The following is a 21286-nucleotide window of genomic DNA, read 5'->3' as shown; positions in this document are numbered from 1 at the left end:
CAATCCTCATCTTGCAATGCCTCTTCGTAGACAAAAAAAGAACTACTGGCTTTGACAATTGAGAACTGCGACACCATATGGTTGTAATGATAGAATTGATGATATAGGTATTTTATCTAGTCCTTCCTGTAGCTCGGTGAATGTAATGAATATTTTCAACTCTGCTCCTCAACGTAGACGCAGTCATGGTCATCGTCATTTTACATCACCTACTCTGCATGATGTCTCTATTAATGACCTACTGCCATTTATACAAACGCCGTTAGGTATTCATCACATTCGCATTCGCACGAAACTTTATACATTACCCCTTTCAAAACTTCATTCTCTGTTTATGTTTGGAAACCAATGTTAAAGAGCCTTATTCAAACCAATACAAACTTACAGCTATCATTTCGCATATTGCAAGTCACAGACTTTTTAAACCAGTTCGCATTGGAAAAGATGAAAAAGAGAAAAGATCTTTTCTTAAACTTTCCTTTGCCAACAAAAGTCTCGATGGCGTCAACTTTGGCAGTATCCTTCATCATAAATTAGTTCAATCGAAAATACCTCCTTATTTTAAAGATAAGTCTGTACCAATCATTTCGTATACCTATACCAAACCAATTGCAACTAAAATTTTCAATGTCAAACACGGTTTGCAGGATCTCAATATTGACGACTTTAAATCTTAACCTCCTGATTGCACCTGTGCTAGTTTCCAATTCACATATAATCTGGCTGGCCACGTTATTACCAGTGACCTCAACATAGTTAATAACACTTTCCTGCGAAATGTGTTATACAAAGGTCCGAAATATCGTAAGCCTGAATCCATCAACTGGAAACACAACTTCAAAATACTGATGAATTCAGTCGAAGATTATGCCAGGCAATGGGCTAAATGCAAGAAAGAAGAAGTAGATACTCTTTCCGAATGGATTAAGGATGTGAGGTCGTTGATACAAATCAGAAATTGAATGGGTCTATCAATACACATGCTAAGTCAATCCTTAAAGACCCAAATGTTGCAAACACTTGTCCTACCTCATGACAAATATGTTGTTGTCCCTCAGATAAAGCCCCAAATAACATCGTTTTTGTGTGTAAATCTCATTACATCAACTGCTTGATAAATGAATTTGGTATTGACAATTCACTTTGAAACTCAACATATACCCTTACGACACTTACCAAAGGGGAAATCCTGGATAATCATTGGTCTGTTCTATTTTCTTTGGAATTTCAACTAAATATGAAGAACTGGATCTTCCATCACTGTATTGTCTGGCGTCAATACAAAATTTAATCCTGGTATCTATGATGAGTTTATTCGATACCTAAACTACATAAGTGTCCTTACAAACAACGGTATATTGCTGGGTCTTCTAAGTGCTCCAATAAACTTCTAAAGTTTCTAAATTATTAACATGAGGGTCGGTTGAAAAAAAAAACTTTACGTCAAAAGAGATGATTTCAGCTTCCCAATTGTGAACTTTCCATTTCTATGTAGCAACATTCCAGCAGCACCTGTATATGGAGTATATATCTCCTAAATGATACGATATTCCGGGGCTTTTATTTCCTATCATGATTTCCTTGATAGAGTGTTGCTGATCACAAGGAAGCTATTAAACCAATATTTCCAAATGGTGAGGTTGAAATCATCCCTTCGTAAATTTTACGGACGCCATCACGAGTTGGTTGACCATTATAGCATATCCGTTTCACAGATGATATCGGATATGTTCCTTATGTCGTAACTACAATCCCGTTAACTTTTTACGAATGTGACCTACCGAATTAGACTATCAACCGTGTTTGTAGTTCATTTGTAATAACATGAGCAAAACGACGGGTGCCACATGTGGAGCAGGGTCTGCTTACCCTTCCGCAGCACCTAAGATCAACCCCAGTTGTTGGTTGGGTTCGTGTTGCTTAGTCTTTAGTTTTATATGTTGTGTTTTATGTACTTATATTTTTCGGTTTGTCTTTTTCTTTCTTTAAGCCATGGCGTTGTCAGTTTATTTTCGACCCATGAGTTTGACTGTCTCTCTTGCATCTTTCGCCCCACTTTTAAATAAAAAGTTTATTATTTTATTTACCTGTATAAGAATGAGGGTTTTTTTGTGGATCGAATCAGTCAAAGAAATGGTTCACCTTTGTTTCACTTTTAATGTTGACATTCTTTTCCTATAAATGACTGACAACGATTGTTACAAGCGTAACCAATCTTTAGCTATTTAAATTAAAGGTCACATAAATACGGATTCAATGAGGTCGAATTATTCTCTTGCAAGTGATTACTTCATCAGATATATTTCTTTGCTTGTTTTGACAAAATTGAACCAAGCGAATTATTATTTCATTTTTCCACTTATATAAATGATTGAACCAAACTAAATCATATATTTTTTTTCATATCTCGTGGCTAGTGCCCATTGAAAGATAAGCCACGTTCATCAATTAATAATTACAGATAAATGTGCTTCTTTATGTGGTGGTAAGAAAGAAAGAATTAGTCCACAACCAGAACCTAAAAGAGTTGAAATACCTGTGTACTATGAAGAACCGGATGAATCGGTTATTTCACTACGAAAATTAGAAATACCAACATTCAAGAAGGATACGTAAGTAAAACAAATATGTTAAAATAACTGCATTTTTTAAAGAATATAGCTGCAATTTTTCAACTTGAATAATGGAATATTTCCCGGTTAAATTGCTAGTTAGCATTTAATTCACCTGTAACATTCGACGGATGGTAACAGCTCAATATAGAAACAAAGTGAAATATTAGTTGGAAAGGACTAAACTTATTAAATCCATGCAAATCATTAAATTATAAAATACTACAACAAAGCAGTTTACGACAAAATTGTTGTTATAAAAAGAAGTAAAATCACAAAAATACTGAACTCCGAGGAAAATTCAAAAAGGAAAGTCCCTAAGCAAATGGCAAAATTTAAAGTTCAAACACATCAAACGAATGGGTTACAACTCGCGGTTAGTAAAACCTAGTTCAAAGTAAATATAGAACTAATAGATAAATCATGATTTCCCAGGCGAAATATTTTCGTGCGCCATTACGAATTGGCTGACCGTTATGGAATATTTTCTAATTGTCGTTACCATAATCCCGTCCTCTTTTTGCCGAATTTGACCTACATAATTAGACTTATTAACGCAATTGTTCTTAGATGAGTATCACGACGGATTTCAAGTGGGGAGCATGATTTGCTTATCCTTTCGAAGCACCTAAGACCACTCCAGGTTTTTAATAGAGTTTGTGTTGCTCTATTTTTAGTATTTGATGTTGTGTTATGTAAACTGTAGTGTTTCTTTTGGTCCTGTCCTTTATAACATGGCGTTGTCAATTGTTTTTCAACTAATGTCAAAATAAAGTATAGCCAGGAGGGTGTCACATATGTGTTCCTATATATTCAGAACATCATACGCAAGTAAAAACAGTGCATTGAAAAATAATATCTGTTTGCTCAATTCTTTAATAGAAAAAAATACATTATACATTTTTTTTCAGCTGATCAAAATGTTTATATGTTATTTTATATTGCAGCGCGTAGTTTAATATTACTTTTTATTTATCCCCGGGTGAAATGGGATGGAATGCTATTAAAACCCGGCTAGTTTATAATCAGATTACAATCTCCTTCATACGAAAAAATAATAGTGATCTATGTATCTCAATGCAATCGAGGATTACTTCCAGATAGGTTCATAAATAAAAAAAACAAAAAATACTATTATCAGAAGATAATGTTACAGGGTTGAATTGGTGACTTTTATTCTCGAGATCGATATATTTTATTGGATTGTTTCTAAATCTACATAGAATCTATACTATTAAATGAGAAGACCTCATACTGGTTGTCGCTTCTCCTCCTTCCACAATGAATTAATCATCATGCCTTTGTGTCCTATAGGTACCATGCATAGTCGCATTTGTCATCCTCGCTTATGATTATTCAGTTTTGGTTATTTTGGGAGAAAAACGAAAATAAAGGCGTCCGGAATTTATTTCCGTCATCGGAGGGACTTTTAAGTCATAAACAATATTTCCGTATAGGACTGTTTTAAAATTACACATAATTTTCATAAGTACGTGGGGACAGGACAATTATTTTCGCGTTTTTCTGTATACTATGATAATACATATAATATAATAGAGAGTCTCTATATAATATATCAGTGACCGCCGTGGATAGTAAACTTGGATTTGATAGTAAATAGCAAATACACTTTATTTTATAGTATATATAATGTTCATAGTGTACAGAAAAACGCGAAAATAATTGAAATTATCAGAAAACAAAAAATAACAGACTTTCGAAAAAGGGGGAGGGCTAAAATAAAAAAAAAAAGTCCTGTCCCCAAGTACCTATGACTTTTGATGCCCTTCCTGAAATTCTCCAGTCATAAAATCTTTTACAAAAATTCATCCTACAACAATTAACATAGTACTTTCAACCTCGCTCTAAATGACCGCGATTTCGCGGGTCTGTTCTAGTGTATATATAATTAACATTACTGTAAAAACTAGAAAATCATTTCCCGTTTCTAATCACGATTCTAGAGAAACAACCAAACCAAATCGTTATTATTGAATTTAGTAATGTTTTAATTCAACACTGGTTGCCAAAACAATATGTTTACCAGATAAATTCTACCGTTTTTTCATTTTATTTTTTTGCAGAGAACAACCAACTAGAACAACAGATTCCAAGAAACACAAAAAGAACAGGTAAGTTATATTTGCTGTCGGAAGACTTGTGATTCAGGCCATATTTTAAGTTTTTAAATTACATATTATTTTTCATTGATATTTTTATTCTAGTGTCGGGGCTATTTCGATGAGACAGATATCCAATTTAAAAAAAAAAACATTTAAAGGTCAACGTACATTAACAATAATTTAACCTGGAATCGCACACGTAAACAGAATTCAAGAATAATTTATAGAAGATTCATGAACTATTGATGAAAAAGACATAAAATACAAATGGACAAGAATGTTCATGAACCAGTGACTGATGATTTTTCAACGAACATAAAGTTTTCATGACCTCATTGGTTCATAAAATTCTTTTTTCTATTCATGAATTATTCATCATACAATAGTTCATGAACGTACTTGTCCGTTTGTAGTTCACTTTTTCAACAACAAATCCAGTTTGTCCACGGACTATTACGTTAAAGGACTGTTCTTCAGTGATTTAGATCATGCCCATTGTTTGTCCATTTGTATTTCTTGAACTGTTCATATAAAGTTCATGGACTTATTTAGAATATTTCTTGAAGCGCATTCATAAACCAATTCTGTTTATAAGACAACTATGGTATATATGTATTAATTTCAGGTATTTGATGAAATGAATATGTTTTAAACATATAATGCAATGATAACATATGTGTGAATTATTCTTTGGCAAATATCATTTTAATCAATTGGGTAATGGCAAAACATAAATAACTGTAAGGACACGCAAAAATGATCACGGTCTCCTATGGGTGAAACATTTTTTGACTGAAAAATAAGCAATGCAATGATGATGGATATCGTCGATATAATTTTAGAATTATCAGTATGGATATTCAGAGTCAGACATGTTTCAAACAGTGAACCTATCACATGAGCTGTATACTTTAAACTATGTGTCAGATAAAGATATTTTATTTTTGGTCCAAAAATGGCAACGGTAGTATACCGATGTAAGTTGTCATGAATCGATTAAGCAAAACTAATTCGGTTCACAAACTAAAACCAAGGGAAACACATCAGACATGAGAGAAAAACAACGGAACAATAGAAACACTGAACTGCGATAAAACAGACTCCAACATACATAGAAACGGACTATTTGATTACAACTGTTATATCCCTGACTTGGAACAAAACATTTTAAGTATAACTGTTGAGTTGAACCTGGTGTTTTGGCTAACCAACCTGTCGCTGATATGGCAATGTTAAGAATACCGCTAAAATGACAACATTACGTGACAGGAATACAGTCCAAATAAACACAAGAACACTCAGAACAGAGAAGTAAATAGAAAAAATATTTTATAATAGTACATAACAACATGTAAACCCAAGAATAACAACGGACACTTCCCATTAATTTACGATAGTAAACCACAATATGACAATTAACTGTGCGTCACACTAATGTTTCAATGCAACAGCAAGTGACGTTTTGTTTGTGACGTTTATTTTATCACAAGTAAATTTCTAAAAAAAGAATATGAAATTGGGATTGACTTTGTTAAGGTGTTTTTTTTTATGTATTTTCAAACCATTACAAGAATAAATATATAGAGATGTATTTGTAATGGTGTAATGATTTGATTTTACTAACAATGTCGTTTTTTCATCCAAAAAGAAACCTGTGTAAAAACAAATAAATCATGTGTATGAAGTTGCTTTAAACTAAAAATCATATAAATGAACTAGCTGATAAATTAATTTTAACTTTTACATATATTTCGAAAATGAAGAAATATAATTCAAACCACACACGATAAGACATAAAACAATATTATGGAACGCCACAGCTGTCTTATGTGGAATTCTGATATTACGTTATGTTGTTTTAGTATTACTTGATGATATTTTGTCTTTACATAATATGGTTTTGACATTACGTAATGAGGTTTGATATAACTCAATATGGAATAGTCATTACATAATGATATTTCGATATTACACGATATGGTTTCGTATTGACTTGATATAGTTTTGTCATTACTTAATATGGTTTTGTCATTACTCGATGTGGTTTCACCATTATTTAATGTGGTTGTGTCATTAGGCAATGTGGTTTTAACATTACTTGATGTGTATGTGACTTAACGTAATGTAGTTGTTTCATTACATGATGTGGTTTTGTTATTTCGTAATGATGATTTGCCAATTCTTTATATGGCTTTAACATTACGTAATGATGTTTCAAAATTTGACGATTTTACACTACATGATGTGTTTGTTTCAGTATTTGATGTGGTCCTGTCATTCTTTGATGTGGTTATTACATTACTTGATGAGGTAAAACCACGTGACCAATTCGGAAAAACTAGTTCTATTTTTAAATAGATTTCCATGTTTTATGTGCCTTGGATGAGTGTGGCCATCCATCGAGTTAGAGTTCAAATTAAAGTTCGGGTTACTGTTCGAGTTAAACTTTGAGTAAGTCTTCGATTTCGAGTTAGAATTCAAGCCATTATTAGAATTAAAGTTCTAGTTAGCATTGAGTTTCGAGTTGAACTTCGATTTTGAGTCACATTTAACGGTAGAGTTCGAGTAAGACTCGAATTTGAGTCTCATTTAGATTAAGATTTTGAGTTGAAATTCGAGTTATCTAATATGAGTTCGTATTTAAATTTTCTATCGCGGATCAATGGCTTTTGCTCGGGCTTCCGCAAAGAGGGCTCAGGGGTATGCGTACAAAAGATAAACAATGTTACAGTATACAAAACACAACATAGAAATTGAAATAAAGTTAGATGTGGTGTGATTGTCAATGAGACAACTATCCACCAGAGTTTAAATGCAGTGAATGTAAACAATCATAGGCAACCGTACCGCCTTCAACACACCGTATAGTCGGCTACAAAAGGCCGCCACGTAAAAATGTGAAACAATTCAAACGAGAAAACTAACGGTCTAATTTATAACTAAACAATCTACGAAAAACAAATATGACACACATGAAACAACGACAACCGTTGAACTACAAGCTCCTTACTTGGGGCAGGCACTTAAAGAAAGTGCACGTGGTGGAGTTTAACATGTATGTGAACGCTAAACCCTAAACTAACCTCGGACTGTAGTGTAACAGCACAACATAAGAAAAAAATGTAAAAAACAGTTTCAATTGGCTTAACTCAATAGATCGGTATGACTGGGTAATATAAATCTCGGGTGCTCCGGAAGGGTAAGCAGATTCTGCTCAACGTGTGGCATCCGTCGTGTTATTCGTGAAAGTATAAACCCAGTGATTTGGTTTTATTTGGTAGTTTACATTCGAGGAAAAGATGACGGGATTGTGGTTTCGACAACTGGAACATATCCGTCGTCACCTGTGAAACAGATATTCCAAAAAAGTTTGTTTTTTCAATTAGTGCGAGGTATATCAGAGAATGCAATTTATAAAATAAAAGATTGATATTCGTATATGTTCAGATGATCATACACGCTAAAAAAAAATCGGAGTATTCTTATTTTACAGAATTGATGCTTTGTCGCTTAGTCCGATCCCCCATTTCACTGTATCTTTAGTGTGAGTTGATTTAAAGTGTCTCATTTGTTGACAATAAAGTACAAGTCTTTTGATTTGTGTCGAGCCTGTAGCGGCAGTGAGACACAACAAACCTATATTCCGTATTCGGTAGTGGCGTCGGCGTCTTCATCATTTAGATCGTTAGGTTTCTCGTTTGAATTGTTTTTACATTTTTCATTTCGGGACCTTTTATAGCTTACTATGTGGTATGGGTTTTGCTCATTGTTGAAGACCATACAGTCATATATAGTTGTTAACTTCTACGTCATTTGGTATGTGGTTGAGAGTTGTCTCATCGGCAATCATACCACATTTTCTTATTTTTATATAAGGTTTTTTTTGGGCATTAAATATTACCGAATTAAACTGTTTTGACATGATAAATTTGTAAACCTCCATGAATTGTTATAAAACTTGTATAGGAGTTATTCTTCAAGATCAAGATAAAGCATCTTTTTTTTACCAATAAATGTTCCGATAAATGTACAGTCAACATTACCCTTTTACACTGACAGCAGCAATATCAGGCGAGACTCAGGGTTCGGCGGAATCTTTTACGAATTTATTATATACTGCTTCCATTTGAGAACTAAGGAAAAAAACGGCCGGACCAAGTGGTTTGGGGATATCCCTCTTATGTCCGAAATACTGTTAATTTTTTAGTACTTTTTTTCTTATTTTTCTCTGCCGTTCCCCTTTTTCATACCAAATAACTCTGAACAACAAATCGAACTTTAATTTGAACTTTAACTCAATGGATAGCAATACTCATCCAAAGCACAACAAACAAACGACATATGGAAATCGGTTTAAAAATAGAACATATTTTTTTTTCCAAAATGGTCACGTGGTTTTACCTCAACAAGTAATGTGATAACCACATCAAAGAATGACAGGGCCACATCAAATACTGAAACAAACACATCATGTAGTGTAAAATCGTTAAATTTTGAAACATCATTACGTAATGTTAAAGCCATATAAAGAATTGGCAAATCATCATTACGAAATAACAAAACCACATCATGTAATGAAACAACTACATTACGTTAAGTCACATACACATCAAGTAATGTTAAAACCACATTGCCTAATGACACAACCACATTAAATAATGGTGAAACCACATCGAGTAATGACAAAACCATATTAAGTAATGACAAAACTATATCAAGTCAATACGAAACCATATCGTGTAATATCGAAATATCATTAAGTAATGACTATTCCATATTGAGTTATATCAAAACATCATTACGTAATGTCAAAACCATATTATGTAAAGACAAAATATAATCAATTGATAATAAAACAACATAACGTAATATCAGAGTTCCACATAAGACAGCTGTGGCGTTTCATACAATATCATAGCAGACTTACAAAAGAAACATCATGATTAAATACATAAATACTGGATGTATAAATGACGAGACACGTCTAAAGGCAATGCGAATTCACACTCGACCAAACAGTCATATTCGGGAATAGAAGTCCAGACAGACGACTTAGATGGTAAACCACAATCTAAGAAGTGTTTAAAATGTCGATAGTTAGTTTAGGCACAGACACATCGTATAGATCAACCAATTCGTGATGGTATTCCTAAAATTTACGGAGTGTCCTTTTTAATTTTCCCTCCTCATGACTCTGTTCGAGCAGTTTTAGCTTAAGGAGCACAATCCTGTATATGAATTCCGTAAAGTGTAAACATACACGGACATAAACTATCAGCTGAGATATTTAAACTTCATACGATGGTAGAGAGGGTATTGTACTGCTGAAAAATGGGAAATTGATAGTTGTGAAGTTGAAATCGTCCCATTTGTCATAGGCATATGTAAAGGTCTCTTCCTTTTTGTTTTAAATCAAAATTTATGTATCAGGACTCCCAACTAGGAATGCTTAATACACCTAGTTCTGCTTGATATTCAGTACAGTTATCCAAGCATCCAAGCAGCTCATTTAATCAATTAATTCATCAATAGCTCCTGATTTTTTGTTAAAATAAACATATTCTAAGACTAATTACTTATATTCTAGTTTAACAATTGTTTTTTTTTATATTTAAATTACACATGTTCAATAGATTAATATTTAATGTATACTCTATTTCAGAGTTTTGAAATATTTTGACCCCTCCCCTATTTTACCTTAATTTTCCTTACACATTAGGAAAAATGGCTTATGCATTATGAAATATTTAACCTAGCAATATACTATTAAAGTTGAGAATGCAAATGGGAAATATGTCAAAGAGACAACAAGCCGACCAACGTTATACTTGACATGTACATTAACTAACACCAGAGGGTGTGTCATAATGTTTGTGTAACTTCCCAGGTTAAAGGTCAAGGTCACAAACTCTGTTTTCTGTTGACAACCCCTTGTCCTGAGAACAGATCGTGTCCGCTCTATATCTTGAGAACCGTTATTATTTCAAAGTTCATACTTGACAGATTTATTAAATAACACCAGAAGGTGTGTCATGATGTATGTACAACTTCTTAGGTCAAAAGTCAAGGTCAACAACTTTTGGTTTCAGCTGACAACCCCATGACCTATTGTAAAGTTCGTGCCCGCTCTATGTATTTAGAACCGTTATGATTTCAAAATTTATATTTGACATGTATATCAACCAACACCAGAGGGTGAGTCATTATATATGTAGAACGTCCTAGATATAAGGTCAGAGTCAAAAACCGTGGTTTCAGTTCACAGCCCCGTGTCATATGGTTAAGATTGTGTCCGCTCTATATCTTGAGAACCGTTATGATTTCAAAGTTTATACTTGACATATATATCAACTTACATCAGAGGATGTGTCATAATGTATGTACCAACAAGCATATTCATAATCAAGATGACATTGTAATAATGCAGTACACAATGTTTTTCTAGATTGTTGAAAAAAACATTCTTTATATCTATATTAAACTTTGAGTCGCTGATTATCCTTCTTAATAATATTATCAACAACTTGTTCTCCAGATAAAAAAATTGTCCAAAATGATACCTTCATTGTTCCAAAGAAATTGCATTCAGTCTTTCATAAATGTAGAAAAAATGTATTATCAACAAGCCAATCTTTTCATTTCTGCAACATAGGTGATAGCTTTCTAGAAATTATTCGTGCATCTGAATGTGAAAAAAGAATAGCCGTACCATTAGCATAATATTACAATCCAGATCAATGCTAACGAGTAAATCATTCACCTATACGCTCAAACCCGAATGAATTGTTTAAACAGCAGATTGAATTGTTCTTCCATTTCTTGGTCAGACACATGATGGGAAACAGCCATAGAGTTAACAAATCGATGTCCCGTCACAGACATAATTTGTGCATTAGCAAATTTGTTCTAAAAAAAACCTTATTTTCAAACTGCATCCTGAAAATAACCGTCTTTGGCAACGCTCTAGGAATACGTTTTGTGACATAGGCAATGTGTGGTACACTAAAAAGGGAACCGATAAAGAACATATACATGCAAGATTCTTACTTCGTAAGAATTAATGATGACAATCAATTATTGTTTTCGTATATATATACTATTTTAAGAAGATAATATTACAGGGGTAAAATGGTGACGTTATTCCAAGGTTTTCTTAGATCGTATCTCCATATACAAACATGTAAGTAGTATCAACATTACGGTAAACATAGGTTTATGATTTACCATTTGATATCACTTTGTTAGGGATACAGCCTAATTTGATCGCTATTCATGAATTTAGTTATTATGTTCTTCCACAATAGTAGAAAAAAATCTTTGTGTTTACCATCGAATTGTATCATTTTTCTAGTTGAAAATCTTTTTTTTTCAGACGAACAAAACATCGCAAGAATAGTAATAAGTACAGGTAATTATATTTGATGTTGGAATCTATTGATTCGGTGTGACACATTTCAAGTTTTTCATTACATGTTTGTTTCTTGTCCCGCCTCTGGTAAAAGTAGTTTCAGAGTATATGTCGATACGACAAAAACGACGAGAAGTAAACAAAAACAGGTGTCGATGTACATTAACAATAGTTTAAGCTCTATCGCCTAAAGTTTAGAAAATATTTTGTTAGGTTCCCTAACTAGTACAAATGGTCGAACAATAAAATATTGCATTTCAAGCAAACAAACAGATGAAATAAACCAGTTAACCGATTTAGAGACAGAACGAACGAGAATGCAGATTACCAACAGCAGTACGGCCTTAATTCCATGATTATCATTAAGCATCGATCAGTAAGCTTGTGAGGTGTAAATATAGGATAATGTATTCCCTTATAAAATGCAGGTTTTTTGTTTTGATGTTAGAATGCTGTCTTTATTTACTATTATAATTATATATTGTTGTTTGAATGCTTTACAATTATGGCCGTGTATTATTCGTACCCCTTCTTTTGTTTCAATGAGAGTTCTCTGTATTTTCTGTAGTCACCTTATGTTTGCGAAATGTGTGTCATGTTGATCTTTCGTGTTTGTTTTAAGGTCAAGGAACAGTAAATGGGATATGTCACAGATTTTGGTAAAAATTTTGCTTATCAGTTGGGCTCGTTGAATTATATCTGATAATCGAAAAAAAAAATACATGTATCTCTTTTGACGATTTTGGTGTGTTAACAAATCCGTTACCTTTTCAGTAGTAAAAAACGTTTTTGTTTATTTTTTCACGAAGTACACCACTTTGCTTGATGTATACCGTAAAATCGAGATCGGTGACCCTATTATTATTGTACATCATTAAAAACGAAATTTTTGTATCAACAACATAGTTTTTATAAAAAATCGATGGAGTAAAAAGGAGCGTTTTTCGCCGATTTTATGTGCTTTCTATGTGCTTTCTATACAAATGGACATCTGTTTTGAAACAAAAATCAATTAGTAATATTTAAGGGGAAAAATAGATAAAGGCATAATTTTTTTCGATTTTCAGATAGTTCATCGAGCCAAAGGTGTATGCCAAATTTTAAGAAAATCTGTGACATAGCCCATTTACTGTAACTTGACCTAAATTGATTTTTTTTTGTTATTTGAAAATAGCTTTTTTTTTTAAATATTCCGTAACTGTAAATAGATATAAGAACTGTAAATAGATGTACGCCTTATTCAATGTAGAAACTGATAAACATGAACACACTGAGGATGACGTTCAGACGGAACATTGAAATAAGTGATACCTTTCATTTTTTGACTTCGAACCATTTTTTTTCTTTAATTTTGTAAATTTTAATACCAAAATATTGAGGCTGTTCTTTTTATTTTGTGAGTTCAAAGCAAAGTATACATTCAAATAGAAACTATGTTTCGAATTCATAAGTATACCTGTCATACGAAAGGTATTATAAAAAGGGATTTACTCGATCGCCCTTATGTTGGCATTAAATTACAAATGTAAAGGGCATGCAAGTGTATGTTAGTAACATTTAGTGGCTGAATAAGTACATAACTGACTTTAAGCTGGGACCATTATACTAACGGGACTGGAAACCGTTACACCAATCAGTGTAATAATATCAACATCACGGTCATTAGAACGAGACTTTACCTGCGCTATTTATCGATACGCCATATTGTTTAGACAGTGACAGCGTGCCTTGATCTTATAATTTCGGTAATTTGTTTTTTTATTTTATAGTTATTCCAAATGATAATCCTTAATATACACATGATTACTATAATAATAAAAGATATCTCGATCTTTGACAGTTGTTATTAATCACCAAATCCCGTCTTAAGTGTAAAAAATTACATATAAAGATTGAAACTTTCAGGATGAAAATAGCGTGGGGACGATGTGGAAAAAAGTATATGATTCATAAAATTTCTTAAAACTATTGATTGAAAACAGTTCGGTTTGTTGTAAAATCATATTTATAGGTTAAAGTTTGGATTTGCCTATTTTTATTGTCACTTTTTATGAGACCCGGGTAACTTTTGTTAAATGAATTAATTATGAATTGAAATTGTCATCATTGCTTTTATTCCACACTTATTAATTTTATCAGGATTAATTATGATCTGTTAACCTTTGACTCATTGTTTTCTTAGCGGTCAAGTAAATCGCAGGCATTTCGACTATATCTGGTTTATTTTCAACACTAATATATTGACTACTTATTAATAATTTTTCGTAAACAATTTATATTTTTTTGCATTTAAACTAATTAATTTAATAGTTATTTTTTTTCAAATCCACCAATTTTAACAGTATTCTATATATGCTGACTTGTTTGCCGAAATCTATTCATGTACCGAATGCTAATTCTTGTCCATTCGTTTGATGTGTTTTATCATTTGATTTTGCCATTCGATTAGGGACTTTTCATTTTGAATTTTCCTCAGAGTTCAGTATTTTTGTGATTTTACTTTTCACCTACGTGACACCATAAGCTGTCAATCAAAACAAAAATTCAAAAACCACTATCGGGGCAATGAAATCTCAACAGATCGATCAGTTTCCATTCCTGTTAGTGTAATAGTCGCAGCTTTAAGTTTTTCAATTTTCTTAACTTGACCTTTTATGAGCAAAATTTTTTATACTGACCTTCAGTAAGCATATTTGCAAGCCTGACCTACGCATCTTTTCGAAGCCTGACCTTAAGTTCTTTAATCAGCCTGACCTTCAGTGTGCATCCTTTCTTAGCATGCTTTTTGGTAAGTATGTGTCCTTATCCTACCTAAGCATCTTTTCTTAGCTCAACATGAACATCTTCTCCCAGTCTGACATTCAGTATGCATCCTGTCTTAGCATGCATTTCGGAAAGTATCTTTTCTTGTCATATCCTAAGCGTCTTATCTTATCTCGACATGCACATGTTTTCTCAGTCTGACATTCAGTAGGCCATCTTTTTTTCGCCCCTGACGTTCAGCAAGTGTCCTACGTAACCGGTAATTAGCATCCTTCATCTGTCTTATCTTATTAAATTTTCTCCACCTGATTTTGAGTAAGCATCCTTCTCAGCCTAACATTTAGTAAGTATCATACTTAGCCTGACTTGAGCATTTTTGTTAACCTAATCTTAGCATCTTTTATTATTCTTACCTTAGCATTTTCCCGTAGCCTGAACCTAAGTAATCACATTTTCTTGGAGTGAACTTCAGTAAGCATCATTTCCAAGCCTGTCCTTCTGGAGATATACTACGTAGCCCGATATAATAAACATCTTTTCTCAGCTTGATATTAGCATCTGTTGGTAATCTCCCTTTCACATCTTTTCTCAGTCTGATTTTCAGTAAGCACTGTGTTAAGCCTGACTTCGTTAATCACTCCTTTCGTAGCCGGACCTTTAGTAGGAATCCTATTCTTAAATGACTTTTAGTAAGCGTCCTTTCTGGGTCTTCTCGTCAGTAAGTATTCCTTCTTGAAAATAAGTGGGCCTCCTTTCTTAACCCGACCTTCAGTAAGCATCTTTTCTAAGACTGGTATAGACATTTATCAACTATGGACTTTAGACGAGGTCAATACGTTATATATGGACCTGTTCAGATTATACTGACCGATGTCAATATGAACTAAAGGGTCATATATAACGTATTGACCGAGTGAAAGTCATTAATTTTTATATTACATATGTAAATAATGTATTAGGAAGATGGACTTCAATGTTCTTTCCGTGTATTTTTAAATTGTATTTTGCAAGAATTTTAACATGTCATTGAAAATATCATTTTTGTTTGGTTTTTTTAACAACTTCATAGCTTGTTGAATTAGCATTCTTGTATTCTTATCGTCTGCATTTAACATAAAATTCTTGAAATTTCCTGATAAACTTGCAAATTTCCTTTTCTGATGCGGCGCTTCCTCCGTGGTTGTTATGTGTGACGTCGTGACGTCATAAATCTAAATTTAGCAATTTTTTTTTTATATTGACCACCAATATGCATATCAATAGAAACATAGCGTCAATATACGTAAACATAGAAACAAGGCGTCAGATACGTAAAATAACCTTTGAAATACGTGATCGTCATATCCAATGAAAACAGTAGAATGCTACACCATATGTAATACTTGTTTTTATCCTGCCCTCAGCTTCTTATTTTAGCTTGACCTTCAGTATGTATCCTTTCTTAGACTGAAATTCGGTATGCATCATTTCTTAGCCTGACGTTCAGCAATTATTCCTTCTGACCATCACCTTCACATCTTTTCATAAAATTGAGATTGGAAATGGGGAATATGTCAAAGAGACAACAACCCGACCAAAGAGCACACAACAGCCGCAATCAACCAATGGGTCTTCAACGCAGCTAGAAAATCCCGTACCCGGAGATGTTCCTCAGCTTGCCCCTAAATAATATTGGGTACTAGTTCAGTGAAAATGGATGTCACACTAAACTCAAAAACATATAAATGAACTAAATTAAAATACATACAAGACTAACAAAGGCGAGAGGCTCCTGACTTATGACAGGCTCAAAAGTACGGCGGGGTGCATCATGTTTTGTGAGATTTCAACCCTCCCCCTATACCTCTAGCCAATATAGAAAAAAGAAACACATAGGAATGCGCACAGTAAAAATCAGTTTTAAAGAAGTCCGAGTCCGATGTCAGAATAGGTAACAAAAGAAACTAAGCAAAATGACAATGATACATAAATGAACAAAGGAAATGAAACTACTAGCAGTTGCTGACACGCCAGCTACAGACCTCAATTAAACTGATTGAAAGATTATGTCTTCATCATATGAAAGTCAAGTGAAATTGTTCCTGTTAGTGTCATACCATCATAAAATATATAAGAAGAACATAACCCGTATTATGCCAACAACGGGTTTTTAGAATCAATGTGTTTATTTTCGACGCGAAGACAAAATGAGTGAATCAATATTAATACCAAACTATGCAATCCTTAATGACTTGACAACAGTATCGTAACTATATCCTTTCCGAATAAGTCTTTTTAAAGGTTTGGTTAGCTTTTGAGGTGAATGCTGACATTTTGTGCTTTGTAAAGTATATAACCATAAAATATTAGATGTGAAATACCTGAACGTATAAAATATCTGCATGTTGATTTATATTTAGAAATGTTTCCTTGTACCGATGATAAAAATTAGTAAATGTTTTTACCAGTTTGTGATATCGAAAGCCCTGGTGTAATAATTTTTCAGTAATACATAGATTTCTTTCGTTGAAATCAAATACGTTGTTACATTCACGAGCGAATCGAGCAAGTTGAGATATATAAACATCATAAGATGGCGACAAGGGAACGTCAAAATGTAAAAATGTATAACTAACAAAAGGAAATGAAAAATCATCTCTTTTATCATAAATTTTGATATTAAGCTTTTCGTTAAAAAGTAAAATCACTAAAAAACTCAAAACGGAAATTCCCTTAGCAAATGGCAAAATCAAAACCAAAATCACATCAAACGGATGGATAAAAACTGTCATATTCCTGACTTGGTACAGGCATTATCTTATGTAGAAAATGGTGGATTGAACCTGGTTTAATAGCTAGCTAAACCTCTCATTTGTATGACAGTCGCATCAAATTCCATTATATTGACAACGATGTGTGAACAAAACAAACAGACATAATAGGTAAACATGTCAAAAATAGGGGTACAGTAGTAAACATTGTGTTATAATCTGAATCACTAAAAAAACAAAAAACAAATACCTGTATGTAACAAAGAAGCACAAAATGGCATATAGACCAAGCATATTAGCAAACATTATAGATATACATATCAAGATCCAGGAAAGGGGAGTGTTCATTGTTAGTATCAGCTTTATTTAAAGTCAATTCGGCCGAATAAATCTCTTTAGCATACATACTGAAGTGGTAATTATTGAGAGCCAATATATCATCTAAATATCTAAAAGTGTTATTAAATTTTTGAATCAGATGTTGTTTTGATGGGTCTCTGCTGATTTTTGTCATAAATTGTAACTCATGACATCATTGTACAGAAACAAGTCCGCAATAAGTGGTGCACAGTTAATGCCCATTTAATCAGGTGTGTGTATTGAGCCTGAACTTAGTTATAACAAAACGGTACCAATCTTTCTGTACCAGATGCGCATTTCGACAATCAATGTCTCTTCAATGATGTGCAAGGCCAATATATTGGAACATCGAAAGCTTATAAAAAGATTAAGAGCATAAAAAAGGACGAAAAGTAGCGCAAAAACCAGGCAATGAATCAGAACTTTGTATGTTAGCATCGTAAGCATCTTTTATCAGCTTGACATTGAGTATGCATCCTTTCTTAGCAAAAAGTTAGGTAAGCACCCTTTCTTTGTCTAACCTTCAGATATTATTCTTTAGTATAACGACTTAAGCATATTTTCTAAGCTTCACCTTAGTATCTTTTCTTAGCATGACTTTCGGTAGGCATATTATCATAATTGACATCTGATTCTTAGTAAATATTAGTTTGTTAATTAATTTTAAATTTTATATTTTCTAGTCGATACTCTGACACGTCTTATGACTTTGACATTAACAAGTTTGAGGTCCTTCAGCCTGAAGATTTCAAACAACCGTAAGTAGAATTTTCATTCTCTAATACTTAAGTCATTAATTTAATTTGTTTTAAAACAGTTGTTTTTTTACTACACAATGTTATGTTGCTTTGTTTATGTAATATATTTTTATTAATAGTTGCTCAGTCTCATATCAAATTGATAATATCATAGAACTCATAACATCGTCTTCTTACAGTGATGAAAGACAACTAGCAAGTGACAACACATATTCTGATATAACTTGCACATATGATGACGAAGAAGAGCGTAGAAGACGATGGCTTAGAAAGAAAAAGAAGAACAAGCGTCTTCAAGATCAGCAGATGCGTGACAATGAATATATTTTAGAAAAAGACGATGTGAGGTATTACGTTCCTCGGTTAGGTCAAAACATAGAGAACATGAAACATTGAGGGTATTGAGTGATCATGAGCATGATATAATGACCGGTGAAGAATTCATTTTGAACATGAGAAGTTTGACATATAAGATATTGTGTGTACTAATGGAACTGAACATTTTGATAAAGCGTTGTTATAGTAAGCATGACATACAAAGTTTGGCATACCAGTTGTGAATGATATTACAATTATTTGTCATTAGAGTAACATACTTTTTGACGGAATATGATTGTATCTACATAGAGAAAAGTAGGTGTTAATGTAACATAAAGGCTTTAGGTTGTAGAGAAATATGTTAAAAGTTTTAGAAAAGTATATTGTCAGAACTATCTACTTTGTATACTTTTAATGCAAGGATATCGAGGCAATGTTTCATAGAAAAAAACAATCATCAATAATATTTTTCATAAACTGCAAGGTACTATAAATTTCAAGGGACATTATCTACCTAATATTTATTTTGTTTAAAACATTTATCAAAGTGGAGTTGTGAAAAGGAAACTTGGATTTCAGCAGTCAAGTTTCTTTCATTTTGTCAAAATCTGCGCACAAAGATTCCTTTCGTTGACTGATTCTGCACACATACACCCATTCAAATATTGATGATTTACAATACTTTTAACCTATGGCATTATACGATTTCACGTGCTTGCCTTTATATTTATGTCCGCATCAGTTCATCAACAATACAAATGCCTTAGAGATCAACTAAATTGTTTACTATTTGGCGTCTATTCTAAAATACTTATGAAACTGATACATTTTAACGAGTCCATGCATTGCTAATTGTTTCTTTAGTACGTTATGTAATTTAAAATATTTGATTTTGAGTCGGAATGGTGAACATGAATTTGACAGCTAATGCCTCTTTAATCATAGTTTTTATTGTCTGTGGATTTAATAATGTGTTGTTTGGTTATCTTTAGTCTCATTTTCTAATTGTGTGTTTCAATGTTTTAAAACATTTGTGTATGTTGTTTCTTTTTGATTTTATTTTAACACTTTGCTTAAATGGTAACTTTTAAATTCATGTAACATATATCTGAATAAATTTAATAAGTTTTATATGTTTTCATTTATTTTAATTAATTCATTGTATACACAGACGAGCTATTTCTATCTTATCACTACTTAAGATTAACGTGTTCAAAATGAAATGTTTGACCTCTTGTATAACTAACTCTGGTAAATCTACAATATAAACAAAAAAAGTTTGAACGTATACAAAAGATTAAATAACTCGTACCTTCACTGTCAACGTTATCGCTAAACTAGACTCGATTTAACAAACCTTTGGTTCAGCTCTACAATCTTCATATTGATAGACGTATGAATTTAGGTAAAACGTATAATAACAAAAATACAGAACTCCAAGGAAAATTCTGAACGGGAAGTCCCTAAACAAATGGCAAAATTAAAAGCTCAAACGCATCAAACGAATGGAGGACAACTGTCAAATTCCTGACTTGGTACAGACATTTTCGTATTAAGAAAATTGTAAATTAATCCTGGATTTATAGCTAGCTAAACCTCTATCAGAATGATAGTCGCATAAAATTCCATGATATTGACAAAGATGTGTGAACAACACAAACAGACCTAATAGGTAAAATGTAAAAAATAAGGGTACAACAGTCAACAGTGTGTTATAATCTTAATCACTAATAAAAACAAATTTAAAAAAAAATGTAAATAGTGAAAAACAGAAAGCCATATAAAAAAAAATCACATAAGCAAAAATGAAAGACAAGAATACACACATTTACCTTAGCACAATAACACAATTTAACGGGATGTACAAGTACCGAATCACGTCAAACGGATAAAACAATGACATATGCATATAACATGTCTTATACTACATTTCAGTATATTCTATGATTTCCATATGATTTACTTTTTTTTAATGTTTTTCATGCCTTAGAAAGCAGTAACCTCAATGTGACATTTGACTTCAATTTCGGAAACAGAATAATAAAGTTATTGTACTAATATTACAAATAACACATGTTTTGTCAAAAATTTTATAATAGAAAGTGGTTAGTTTAGAAAATGTTAGTTTGTCACTACCGTTTTTCTAGGGCCAATAAAGCTTTTCTTTATTATATCAAATCATGTTGATTCTAAT

At 32.6% G+C, this 21286-nt stretch overlaps 1 protein-coding gene across 1 annotated transcript in view; it reads left to right on the top strand.

Moving 5' to 3' along the window:
• The window catches only part of LOC127736765 (hemicentin-1-like), a 55915-nt gene extending 35692 nt beyond the window's left edge, over nt 1–20223 (top strand). The window contains exons 21-25 of the mRNA XM_052247359.1: nt 2462–2612; nt 4697–4744; nt 12108–12143; nt 18700–18774; nt 18954–20223. Coding sequence (XP_052103319.1) covers nt 2462–2612; nt 4697–4744; nt 12108–12143; nt 18700–18774; nt 18954–19170 — 527 coding nt within the window. The 3' untranslated portion in view covers nt 19171–20223. The remainder of the gene's footprint in view (nt 1–2461; nt 2613–4696; nt 4745–12107; nt 12144–18699; nt 18775–18953) is intronic.
• The last annotated feature ends 1063 nt before the right edge of the window (nt 20224–21286 follow it).

Source organism: Mytilus californianus, unplaced genomic scaffold, assembly GCF_021869535.1.
Source record: "Mytilus californianus isolate M0D057914Y unplaced genomic scaffold, xbMytCali1.0.p SCAF_1, whole genome shotgun sequence".
Lineage (NCBI taxonomy): Eukaryota > Metazoa > Mollusca > Bivalvia > Mytilida > Mytilidae > Mytilus > Mytilus californianus.
Note: the sequence above shows the minus strand (reverse complement) of the source record. Positions and strands in the feature narration are given on the sequence as shown.